This window comes from Schistocerca cancellata, chromosome 6 (assembly GCF_023864275.1).
Source record: "Schistocerca cancellata isolate TAMUIC-IGC-003103 chromosome 6, iqSchCanc2.1, whole genome shotgun sequence".
In the NCBI taxonomy this organism is placed as follows: Eukaryota; Metazoa; Arthropoda; class Insecta; order Orthoptera; family Acrididae; genus Schistocerca; species Schistocerca cancellata.
In genome coordinates this window covers 426,494,201-426,506,462 of record NC_064631.1, presented here as the reverse complement: position 1 = coordinate 426,506,462, position 12,262 = coordinate 426,494,201, and the positions used below count along the sequence as shown (strand labels likewise).

General features: G+C 43.7%; 1 protein-coding gene across 1 annotated transcript in view; it reads left to right on the top strand.

Annotated features, from left to right (window-relative positions):
* The window catches only part of LOC126088362 (zinc finger protein 865), a 125,777-nt gene extending 113,730 nt beyond the window's left edge, over positions 1-12,047 (top strand). The window contains exons 4-8 of the mRNA XM_049906500.1: positions 5,537-5,597; positions 5,649-5,761; positions 5,819-6,210; positions 6,277-7,152; positions 7,838-12,047. Coding sequence (XP_049762457.1) covers positions 5,537-5,597; positions 5,649-5,761; positions 5,819-6,210; positions 6,277-7,152; positions 7,838-9,305 — 2,910 coding nt within the window. The 3' untranslated portion in view covers positions 9,306-12,047. The remainder of the gene's footprint in view (positions 1-5,536; positions 5,598-5,648; positions 5,762-5,818; positions 6,211-6,276; positions 7,153-7,837) is intronic.
* The last annotated feature ends 215 nt before the right edge of the window (positions 12,048-12,262 follow it).

The window sequence follows — 12,262 nt, the reverse complement described above, 5'->3', positions numbered from 1 at the left end:
GCACGCTGTTAAAGTAAGGAAAACGTCGCCATTTTAAGTATTTAAAACAGTTCTCATTCTCGCCGCTGGTGGTAAAATTCCATCTGCCATACGGTGTTGCCATCTCTGGGACGTATTGACAATGAACGCGGCCTCATTTTAAAACAATGCGCATGTTTCTATCTCTTTCCAGTCCGGAGAAAAAAAATCGGAGGCCTTAGAACTTGAATGCACCTCGTATCTCCGCACCAGTCGGAACGTTGCAGTGAGTGTGCTCTAAATCTATTCAGCCAAATATCTGGATGGTTCCTTAAAATAATAATGATAATAATAATAATAATAATAATAATAATAATAATAATAATAATAAGAAGAAGAAGAAGAAGAAGAAGAAGAGAATAGGCCTCCGGTATGTTCTGCCAGTCGTAAAAGGCGACGAAAAGAACAAACCACTAATAGGGCTAACCCCCCTTTTAGTGTGATTACTTGGTTCAGGACAGAACTAAAGAAGCCTCGGACAAGCGCCGTCATGGTTGGGGACGATGCTTGAACCCTATGCCTGCCCACAATGGTAATGACACTGCTAGCCACACGGAAAATGATTCAGATCCAAATAGATGTGTTTTGCAGGATATGCTTCCTGCAACCATCCTAGAAGGAAAACAGACAGAGGATGAGATGGTCAGATGAAGTTAATCGACACCTCATGTTCTGTTATTACCAAGCAACAAACTTAGGAACCAACACAACTGGATACAGGTCACAAGTATACACAACATTTATTACCAGATACCCAGAATTAAAATTTTTAACAGAACAACGACTAGATGATCAGATCCGTGTAATAATCAAAAATAACAGGATACCCCAGTCAGAATTAGAAAACATCAAACAACAAGTACAACAAATACTGGAACAAAATAATGTGCAATCAGAAGAAGAAGAAAATACAGTAATGGACTCAAACATCCCAGAGCAAACAAAGAAAGACCAACATGCATCAATTAAACAATCAGAGGTAAACGAAATCTTAAGACAGCCACCAGAACAAGCACAAATAGAACACGAAGTGACACACATGTTAGATATAGAAGAGAAATTTCAGCTGACATATATAGAATACAAAGACACAAATACAGACTTTAGACCATTCTTGCATAGACCGCCAAATAACCCACAAGTCGAAACAACAATAAAAACTATCAACACAATCATACGCAACAAAATAAATGAAAACACAACTATGCAAGAGTTAAAACTACTGGTTTATATAGGAGCACTCACTACACTAAATATACACACTAGGCAGAGATCAGAACCAACCAACACAGAAGAAACCCACAAAACCAGCATGGCAACACAGGCTACAGATCAGAATAGAAAAACTGAGAAAAGACATCGGACAGCTGACACAATTTATAAGAAATGAAATGTCAGAAAAAAAAAAAACCGAAAAAGGTTAGGTAAAATCTCACAACAAGAAACGATAGAGCAATTACATGAAAAGAAGCAGAAATTACAAGCATTGGCCAAACGAATTAGAAGATACAAAAAGTGAAAATAGAAGGAAACAAAACCAAACATTCAACACAAACCAAAAGAAATTTTACCAGACAATAGATAACACACACATTAAAATAGACAATCCACCAAGCATAACAGACATGGAACACTTCTGGAGCAACATATGGTCAAACCCGGTACAACATAACAGGCATGCACGGTGGATGCAAGCAGAAACAGTCACATACAAGATGATACCACAAATGCCTGAAGTGATAATTTTACAACATGAAGTCACCCTACTCACAATTGGAAAGCCCCTGGAAAAGATAAAATAGCAAATTTCTGGCTAAAGAAGTTCACCTCAACACATTCACATCTAACTAAATTATTTAATAGTTACATTGCAGACCCATACACATTCCCTGATACGCTTACACATGGAATAACGTAACTAAAACCTAAAGATCAAGCAGACACAGCAAACCCAGCTAAATATCGCCCCATAACATGCCTACCAACAATATACAAAATATTAACTTCAGTCATTACACAGAAATTAATAACACATACAACACAGAACAAAATTATAAATGAAGAACAAAAAGACTGTTGCAAAGGAGCACGAGGATGTAAAGAGCAACTGATAATAAAATAGGTTCAAATGGCTCTGAGCACTATGCGGCTTAACTTCTGAGGTCATCAGTCGCCTAGAACTTAGAACTACTTAAACCTAACTAACCTAAGGACATCACACACATCCATGCCCGAGGCAGGATTCGAACCTGCGACCGTAGCGGTCACGCGGTTCCAAACTGAAGCGCTTAGAACCGCACGACCACACCGGCCGGGCAACAGCTGATAATAGATGCAGAGGTGACATATCAAGCTAAAACTAAACAGAGGTCGCTACACTACACATACATTGATTACCAAAAAGCTTTTGATAGTGTACCCCACTCATGGTTACTACAAATATTGGAAATGTACAGAGTAGATCCTAAACTGATAGTTCCTAAACATAGTAATGAAAAGTTGGAAAACCACACTTAATATACAAACAAATTCAAATAATATCACATCACAGCCAATACAGATTAAGCGTGGAATATACCAAGGAGACTCATTAAGTCCTTTCTGGTTCTGCCTTGCTCTGAACCCACTATCCAACATGCCAAATAATACAAATTATGGATACAATACTACTGGAACATACCAACACAAAATCACACATTTGCTATACATGGATGATCTAAAACTACTGGCAGCAACAAATCAACAACTCTACCAATTACTAAAGATAACAGAAGTATTCAGCAATGATATAAATATGGCTTTTGGAACAGACAAATGTAAGAAAAATAGCATAGTCAAGGGGAAACACACTAAACAGGAAGACTACATATTGGATAACCACAGCGACTGCATAGAAGCGATGGAAAAAACAGATGCCTATAAATATCAAGGATACAGACAAAAAATGGGAAATATTAAACAAAAACTAAAAGAAAAATATAGACAAAGACTAACAAAAATATTAAAAACAGAATTGACAGCAAGAAACAAGACAAAAGCTATAAATACTTATGCTATACCAATATTGACCTACTCATTTGGAGTAGTGAAATGGAGTAACACAGACCTAGAAGCACTCAATACACTTACACGATCACAATGCCACAAATATAGAATACATCACATACATTCAGCAACAGAAAGATTCACATTAAGCAGGAAGGAAGGAGGAAGGGGATTTATCGACATAAAAAACCTACATTATGGACAGGTAGACAATTTATGAAAATTCTTTCTAGAACGAGCAGAAATTAGCAAAATACACAAAGCAATCACTCATATAAATACATCGACTACACCACTGCGATTTCATAACCACTTCTACAACCCTCTAGATCACATAACCTCAACAGATACGAAAAAGGTAAAGTGGAAGAACAAAATACTACATGGCAAGCACTACATGTTCAATCACCCGAAAATTCCTAAATGCATTATAACATATACCATACAGTTAAAAGGAAGTCACGCTTGATGAAGGTCCGCGTCACTTTCCATTTTTAACCAGACCTAAGGTCTGAGAAAAATAGAAATAATAATAATAATAATAATAATAATAATAATAATAATAATAATAGTCCCCGTGGAGGTCCGGGAGAAGAATAGGCCTCCGGTATGTACTGCCAGTCGTAAAAGGCGACGTAAAGAACAAACCACTAATAGGGCTAACCCCCCTTTTAGTGTGATTACTTGGTTCAGGACAGAACTAAAGAAGCCTCGGACAAGCGCCGTCATGGTTGGGGACGATGCTTGAACCCTTATGACCGCCCACAATGGTAACGACACTGCTAGCCACACGGAAAATGATTTAAATCCAAATAGAGGTGTTTTGCAGGATATGCTTCCTGCAACAACTCTAGAAGGAAAACAAAGACAGAGGATGAGATGGTCAGATGAAGTTAACCGACACCTCATGTTCTGTTATTACCAAGCAACAAACTTAGGAACCAACACAACTGGATACAGATCACAAGTATACACAACATTTATTACCAGATACCCAGAATTAAAATTTTTAACAGAACAACGACTAGCTGATCAGATCCGTGTAATAATAAAAAATAACAGGATACCCCAGTCAGAATTAGAAAACATCAAACAACGAGTACAACAAATGCAGGAACAAAATAATGTGCAATCAGAAGAAGAAGAAAATACAGTAATGGACTCAAACATCCCAGAGCAAACAAACAAAGAACAACACGCATCAATTAAACAATCAGAGGAAAACGAAATCTTAAGACAGCCACCAGAACAAGCACAAATAGAACACGAAGTGCAGGCTAAGACAAGGGGTGTTGTGTCAGCTGGGGAATAATGTGTAAGGCAAGCAGCCACGGGTACTTTAACAGACAAAGGAAACGTATACAGATTTATTATTATTATTATTTCTTTCTTTATTCGAGTAACAGCTGACACATATAGAATACAAAGACACAAATACAGACATTAGACCATTCTTGCATAGACCACCAAATAACCCACAAGTCGAATAATAATAATAACAGTTAACGAGATTTAGGGATCTTGACAAACTGGAAAAAGTTGAAAGAGGAATTCTAAGGAAGATACTGGAACCTAGAACTGATAGTAACTGAATGCAAGTTAAAATCAAACAGAGAGCTCCAGTTGAAAATGGAAAACCTAACTGATGTAATTAGGAAAAGAAGACTACAGTTATGGCCAGACATACCGAACGGATAAGAAGACTAAGCAAGCAGATCTTAAGCTTACTAAACAGCTACAAATCCAAACCCACATGGTTCACCGACATTGACAAAGATGTGAAAAACACGGGAATTAGAATGGACCTAATAGATAACAAAATACTTTTTATGGAAGTAACACAAAATGCAACATTTCGGGAAAGGAAGAGACCTGCAGAAGGAATAAAATAGACCCAGGAAGAAAAAGAACGACACTCTCCAAGGAAGAAGGAAGTCGGGGACCAACGAAAATTAAAAGACAAAGAAGCAGAATAAAAGTTGATTTATCGTAGCCCCCAAAAGGGTTACTCGAATAAAGAAAGAAATAATAATAATAATAATAATAATAATAATAAGTCTGTATACGTTTCCTTTGTCTGTTAAAGTACCCGTGGCTGCTTGCCTTACACATTATTCCCCAGCTGACACAACACCCCTCGTCTTAGCCTGCACTAGACGAGAAATGAACGAAAGATTGTGGTTGACTAGGGGGAAGGTTGATACTATGCCTGTCATGTAAATAATCACCAAATATTCGAACTGCTGAAAGAGCCTGTGTGGCTACTGGCTACCCTGACAGGTACAGTTCGCAACCGCGGTCTAGTCGATCGATCACTCATTCGTTTGTCCTGTAGTACGAGCGATGTCGCAGTACGCTGAACTTCGACTACCCTGCCTTCGCTTCCCTCCTTACGGTGCCGTGCGAGGCAAACTTGTCCGTGTGGCTACGGAGCGTGGCGGTAGAGACTGAGCACTGCTGTGTGTTTGTGCAGGAGATAACCCGCAAGCTGTACGGCGAAGAGGCGGACGTGGAGACGGGCGGCAACGGGAGCGGCGGAGGCGGGGGCGGAGGCGGGGGCGGTGGCGGCGGGGTCGGCGCTGGAGGGGGCGAGAGCGTGGGTGTGGGCGCCGTGCTGCGCAGCATCGTGGCCGACTACGAGGAGCAGGAGGCGCACCACGGCCACGGCCACGGCAGCGCCCTCGCCGCCTTCGGGCTCGCCGCGCTGATGCACCAGCAGCACCAGCAGCAGCAGCACCACAGCCACCACCACCAGCAGCACCAGGCGCTGCAGGGGCCGGCCGACCGCTGGCTGCCCAGCGACGAGCCGCCGCCGGCGTGGGCGGGCGGCTCGCGCGTCGCCACCTACAACCCGGCGCAGAAGCTCTTCCGCTGCGCCGACTGCGGCTGCGTCGGCTTCCTGGCGCGCGTCGCCGAGCACTGGCTCGGCTCGCACGCCAACCTGCGCGTCTTCCACTGCCCGCAGTGTCCGTACTCGAGCGCGTGGGCGCGCTGCGTGCGCACGCACCTGACGCGCCAGCACGCCGTGGCGCCCGCCGACGCCGACGCCGCACTCTTCGCGAACAACCCGGTGCTCGAGGAGGTGTCCAAGTTCCTGCACCGGCTCAAGGCGCGCGCCGAGGCGGCCGCCGCTGCGGCCGTCGCGGGGCTGGTACGGCCGCCGCCGCCGCCCCCGCTGCTGGTGCCGCAGGCGTGTCCTCCACCGCCGCCCAGCGGACACCCTCCGCCCCCGCCGCCTCCGTCGCACCACCCTCCCACACCGTCACTGCCACCACCGCCGCCTCCGCCGCCTGCGCCGTCGGCATCCCAACAGCAACAGCAACAAGACTCGGGCGGCGTCAAGCGGTACTGCTGCGGCTACTGCCCGTATTCGACGGACCGGCGCGACCTTTTCACGCGCCACGAGAACATCCACCGCGAGGAGAAGCCGTTTCAGTGCTACGTGTGCCAGAAGCAGTTCAACCGCGCGGACCACGTGAAGAAGCACTTTCTGCGCATGCACCGCGACTACCCGTACGACCTGAACCGCGTGCGTCGCCAGCCGGACAAGAGCCCGCCGGCGCCGTCGCCGGGCCCCGCCGCGCCGGCCGTGCCCACGCCGGGGGCGACGCCGGGCCTGCCGCACCACTACTTCGCTGCCGACCGGCCGGGCGCGCGGCCGCTGTCGGTGCCGCCGCCTCCGCCGCCTCCCACCGCCGCCCACCCGCCGCTGCACGCGCTCGACGTGCCCGCCGGCTTCCCCCCGCCGGTGCTGCGGCCGCCGACGTATCCCCCGCCTCCACCCGACTGCGGCGGCAAGCGCGCCGGCTGCGCCGCCAAGTCGCACGCTAGCAAGAACAAGAAAAAGGCCGACAAGCGCTACTCGTGCTGCTACTGCTCGTGGTCCGGCGTCGACAACTGGTGCCTGAAGCGACACCTCAACACGCACCTGAAGCCGTTCGTGTGCGCGCTGTGCGACTACAAGGCCGCGCGTGCCGAGCGGCTGGCGACACACGTGCTCAAGGTGCACAACAAGCGCGCCTGCGGCAAGTGCTCCTTCCTCGCCGACGACCAGGCGCAGCTGGCCATCCACAGGCAGGAGCACCACCAGTAAGTACGGCCCGGGCCTCGCTCCGAGGCCGTCTCTACCTGCTTGCCTCTCACTCTATGTCTCTCTCTCTCTCTCTCTCTCTCTCTCTCTCTCTCTCTCTCTCTTTCTCTTCTCTGCCGCTTCAAATTCTCTCTCGCTCCTTTCAGTTATCGCTGCCGCCCTAACTCTCCCTCCTTTCTCGGTATTTTTTCAGTCCGTGGGAACATGGGAACGGTTTTACTTCAGACAGCTTATCCCCAAGCCATCCACATTCGATAGCGAGTGCTTCCGGGTAAGGAAAACAAAAAGGAACATTGAATATCCACTTTGCTGTATCGATTTTTTGTGCTGCTACTCTGAAAAGACTGACATGTGAGGAATCACACATTACATCTCTTCACTGAGGAACTTTACACTTATAAATCTCGTTGTATTTCTTGCTCTTTTGCTATAGTGTCAAGTAGCTTTGAGACCAATATTAATTGTGGACTTGTATACAAAAAAGAGAACTAAAAAGGCTGAGAAACGAAAAGTCTGATGGTGAATGCTCAAAATGTTTGATATCTCAGGAAAAGAAATGATCAGTAGTGTTTATAAGAAAGGATGTTAGTAGAGGAACTGTGTGGTTGCTAGAGTGAAGAAGAGGGAGTGCGCTGAGGAGGGCGTTTCATCTGTTGGCTGACGGAGACCCCCTGCGTGTTGCAGGCACCAGGGCGCTGCCCCGAGCAACCACTTTGGCCTGCTAAAGCGCGAGCAGCAGTATGAGCTGGGTCTGCCGCTCCACGCCTTCAGCGCGCCGCGGTCCGCGCCCAAACAGCAGCACTTCGGTGCGGCGCGCCTCTTCCACTACATGGAAGCGTCCGACACCTCCGACCAGGACGAGGAGGAGGAGCCGGTAAGCTGCTCTGCCCAGCGGCCTCCGCCGCCCGTCGGCTGCCGGCAGTGCGGCTGCGAGTTCGCCGACGTCAACTCGCTGCAGACGCACCAGCTCGTCCACCACACGGCCAAGAGCGGCGCGCCCGAGGCAGCCACTGACACTGCCAGCGCGAAGAAGCCGTGCACCAAACCGCTGCCCTACCGCTGTAGCGTCTGCGAGTGCAGCCTCGCGTCACAAGCACTGATGCTGGAGCACATGCGGATACACAACGGACGCCTGCTCGCCTGCAAGGAGCGCGGCTGTGCCTTCGTCACCCCGCTCGGAGAGTCAGCACTCAGGGACCACTCCAAAATGCACTCCCCTTCCGTCGGCAATACTCCCCTTTGCTGCCCCCACTGCCAACACCCTCTGGACTCTGTCGAATCCCTACAGCGGCACAGGCCGCTTCACCACTTACCTGAAACCCCCTGCGATCTCTGTGACAGTGTTTCCCAAAAGTTTCACCACTGTCCACCACTCTCTGCCACTGCCTGCTGTGGATCTGGCTGTGTAGACCTGAAAACTGGAACTTCCCTCAACTGTTCGTTTCCAAAAACTGACCAAGCTACAGCTGGCACGAAACGTTCTCGGAAACAGAGGCAGCCCAGACGAGTTGTAGCGAGAGGAGAAGACGCGTCGGAAATTCGCGTCCTGAAACACTCTGTGTCTCCGAAGCCGCGGTCTGCCAAGTGGAGAACTCTCGGCACCAGTCGCACCTTGTGTCAACTCCGAGAGAAGTATATGAGCGGACTCCTCTCCCGCAAGAGGATAAGGTGCAGCTGGTGTCCGCAACAGGCGCCACTGTTCCCCTACCACACGCCGGCCACACTGGCTCTGCACAATTCGTGGCGCCATAGCATTCGCAAGTTTGAATGCGAGCACTGTAGTGAAACCTTCCGCCACCGCTACCAAGTGATCATACATTCCAGCAGGGAACACGCCGCAGTAAGCAGCACCAGTCGCGGAAACGGACCGGAAGGGAAACCGGTGGAGGACGTTTCACAGCAGTCTGGACCAGAAAGTGGATGTCAAGGTGGAAAGGAGCGAATGACTGTAAACACTCCCGCTTGCCCTCTGGCGGAACCCACATTTCCTAGCATGAATGTACCTGATTCTCTGAGTGAAAATGTGCCAATGACAACGAAAGAACTCTGCAATGGAGATAACCTACGCAGTGTCCAAAGTTATACAAAAAACTCCATTTTAAATATTCCACTGCCGCCACCCATTATGGCAACGTCGTCTTCGGTATTGTGACCGTATTACTTCTCTTACTAGGTTACATCTTTTCACTCAAGGGTTAAAGTGCAATAAACGTGTTTCCCACGTCCTATTTTTCGTTAAGTGTGAATGAAATGAAGTGTGTCACAGCAATGTAACTGTGATAAATACAATGATACCTTTAACTTTATAGTTAATTAAGACTGTATATATAATAAATTTTTACTTCTTAATACAGTTAAATGAGAATATGTAGTAAAAAAAAATTGCAGCTATTAACTGAACATCTCCATTTTATTGTAACTTTGTCATAAATTTCTCACTGTTCCTTAAATATGTTTTTCTTAATTTTAGTTCTCTGAAGTGTATTGTTTCAGAATGATGAGCATGACAGTTCTGTAGTGTAAATGATATGAATACAGTTTCACACTGAAATATCTTTTAGTGGAATGTTCAAGGCTTAGTTTTCACACAGCTTCTGGAAATACAGAATTGTTTTGAACCACAGCTTTGGTAGTCACTAAACTTCGTGAAACTTTCTGACTCAGCTAATAGTGAAACCTGTAAACGAAGCACACTTCAAGCAAACACACTTTAAGTATGAAAGCAGAAACTAAAACAATACATTGCACCAATAATAGTCAAAATGAAAGTGATCAGCTAAACACTGCCTCACACTGCCTAGATAAATATAGGAATTGTGATAAATTTATTTATTATCATAGGCTATGTAAAAATTTCCTAACCCATGCAGTACTTTGTAAGAAAATATAAATGGCAATCATTTTCATAACTCCCTATGTTAAATATTAAGTTCCTAACAACATGACTCAGCACTAGAATCAAATCTGGCGAATTTTCCTCGTCATCTACACTATCTTTCACTGTTTCAATGTCCAAATATGAATTTGTAATTAGAGAATATCATCTGATAAAGTACACAAAAATGTGAACTATATGATAATGCACAATCATATGTTTTTGATATGTTTAATTTCTTCATCTCCTTGTATCTTTTCTCTTCCTTTGTCTCATTATGTTGTCAGCTTCATTATGTTACTCTGTTGGTTTTTAATTTTCTGTTATAAATGAAACAAAAGCAGTTTCTCACTGGAAGATACTTAAATAGCAATAATTAGTTAGTTTAATAATCACTAGAAGAAACTAGAAAAGTGTAGTTTTCATTAGAATGAATTGAATCACTTATACTCAGTTGCATTTAAAGTGGTATTACATTATACAGGAGTTCCATGTAAAATTTAATGGCCATTAGCAGACATCTAGAAATGTCACCCATTAAGAAGGTGAATAGATGATGTCACTCATAATTTTAGATATAATTTAAAATTTGTTAAAAATCTAAACATTATTTATATAAATGCTACAATATTGATTTATCTCCAGATCACTAATAACTATGCAACAGTAATTGCAATATTCATTAGCAAACTCACTTTGCACAGATCTGGCCAAATCAGGGCATTGATGTTTTCATCATTTTTTAAGTCAGTGATAACAGAAATTACAGGGACAGAAACAATAGCATCAGCAACTAAGTTAAACTTAGAGAACACTAGCAGTTTGTGCCAATATTGCAAATAAAGCTGGTGAAGAAAAACTAAATTAAAAATAGTTTTCTGCAATTATAAGAATACATTACTTGATGGTTGCAATATTTTAAAGTATCTACATTAATTCCTAGCTTTGGCTACCAGTGAAATTGTTGTAACATTATGTAGTTTAATCTGTATTAAATTTCAAGAGTTTTCCTTGTGTGGTATAATTTTGAGGACTATAAAATGTAATGGGTTTTATTTCAGGAAGACCCTATTTTTTTATTTCTTACTTACATGGTATCTGGAAACAGAATACTTAAAACCAAATGAAACAACTAGAACCTACCGATCATTCTCCCTCAAAAGTACACAGTTCGTGGGATATATAGAGCTAATTTAATTATGTTTACTGTAGCAGTTGCTGTAAATGTTGTGATTATGGATGGACTTCTTGTAAACCTGCCATAACAAGTTCTGCTATGCCTCACTGCTAACATCATATGTATAATCCAAACAGTATGTCCTCATCACATGCTACTTGTAATTCTCAAACAAATGTGTGTACATTATGTAAACTAACACACTCACTAATAGCAAATGTGTCACTGGAGTTCAGTTTTTTCTAAATACACTGCTAGGTTGTTGTCAATATTAGTACTGCACATAGTTCAATATTCTGATAAATTGTGGCAAAGAAGAATAACAGGAAACTTATGTTAAATAATAAATAATCTGCATATTACCTTGTCTTTCATATTTGTTCGTTAAAATTGTACTTTTGATAGTATATGTGCAGCCATTTTTTAAAATCTCATCTATTTCAGAACCTATGCTTCTAACATGATAAAGAAATGGAGATATCTTTTACTTATACTGCTCACAACTTCTATGTGCTCATTGTGCATCTGCAAGTAACGTAACCAAAAATCGTTTTGTTGAACTATTTTTAGGTAGTGGAGTACCGAAATAGAGAAACAATACCTTTGGTTTATCATGTTTCACTTTCTGGATTTATAAAGAGTGTAATTGCCAAACAACAAACTCTAGTGATAGTGCATGATGAGAAAGTGATTACCACATGGGAATGGAAAAGTTATTGTAATGCTTAAAAAAATTCGACTAGTTTTTAAACAGCACCAATATTTATTAATATAATTTTTTCCTCTCTTGTAAAACTATTTGCATATGAAAAATGTTCTTTCATTTCAATTTTTCTCTGTGTGTCAAAGAAATGAAATATCACATTTATTTATTTCTAGTAGATAGTCAGTAATAACTCTTCTTGTTTGAGTACATGTTATATAGATATGATGAGTTACAGCAAAATGGAATAATTTAAATTTTCATCTTAAGGAGAGCACAAAATTTCAGTAATGCATTTAAAACAGAAGACATTGAAAAGGATTACTCTCTGTGCTAAGATAGAAAAGCCCTATA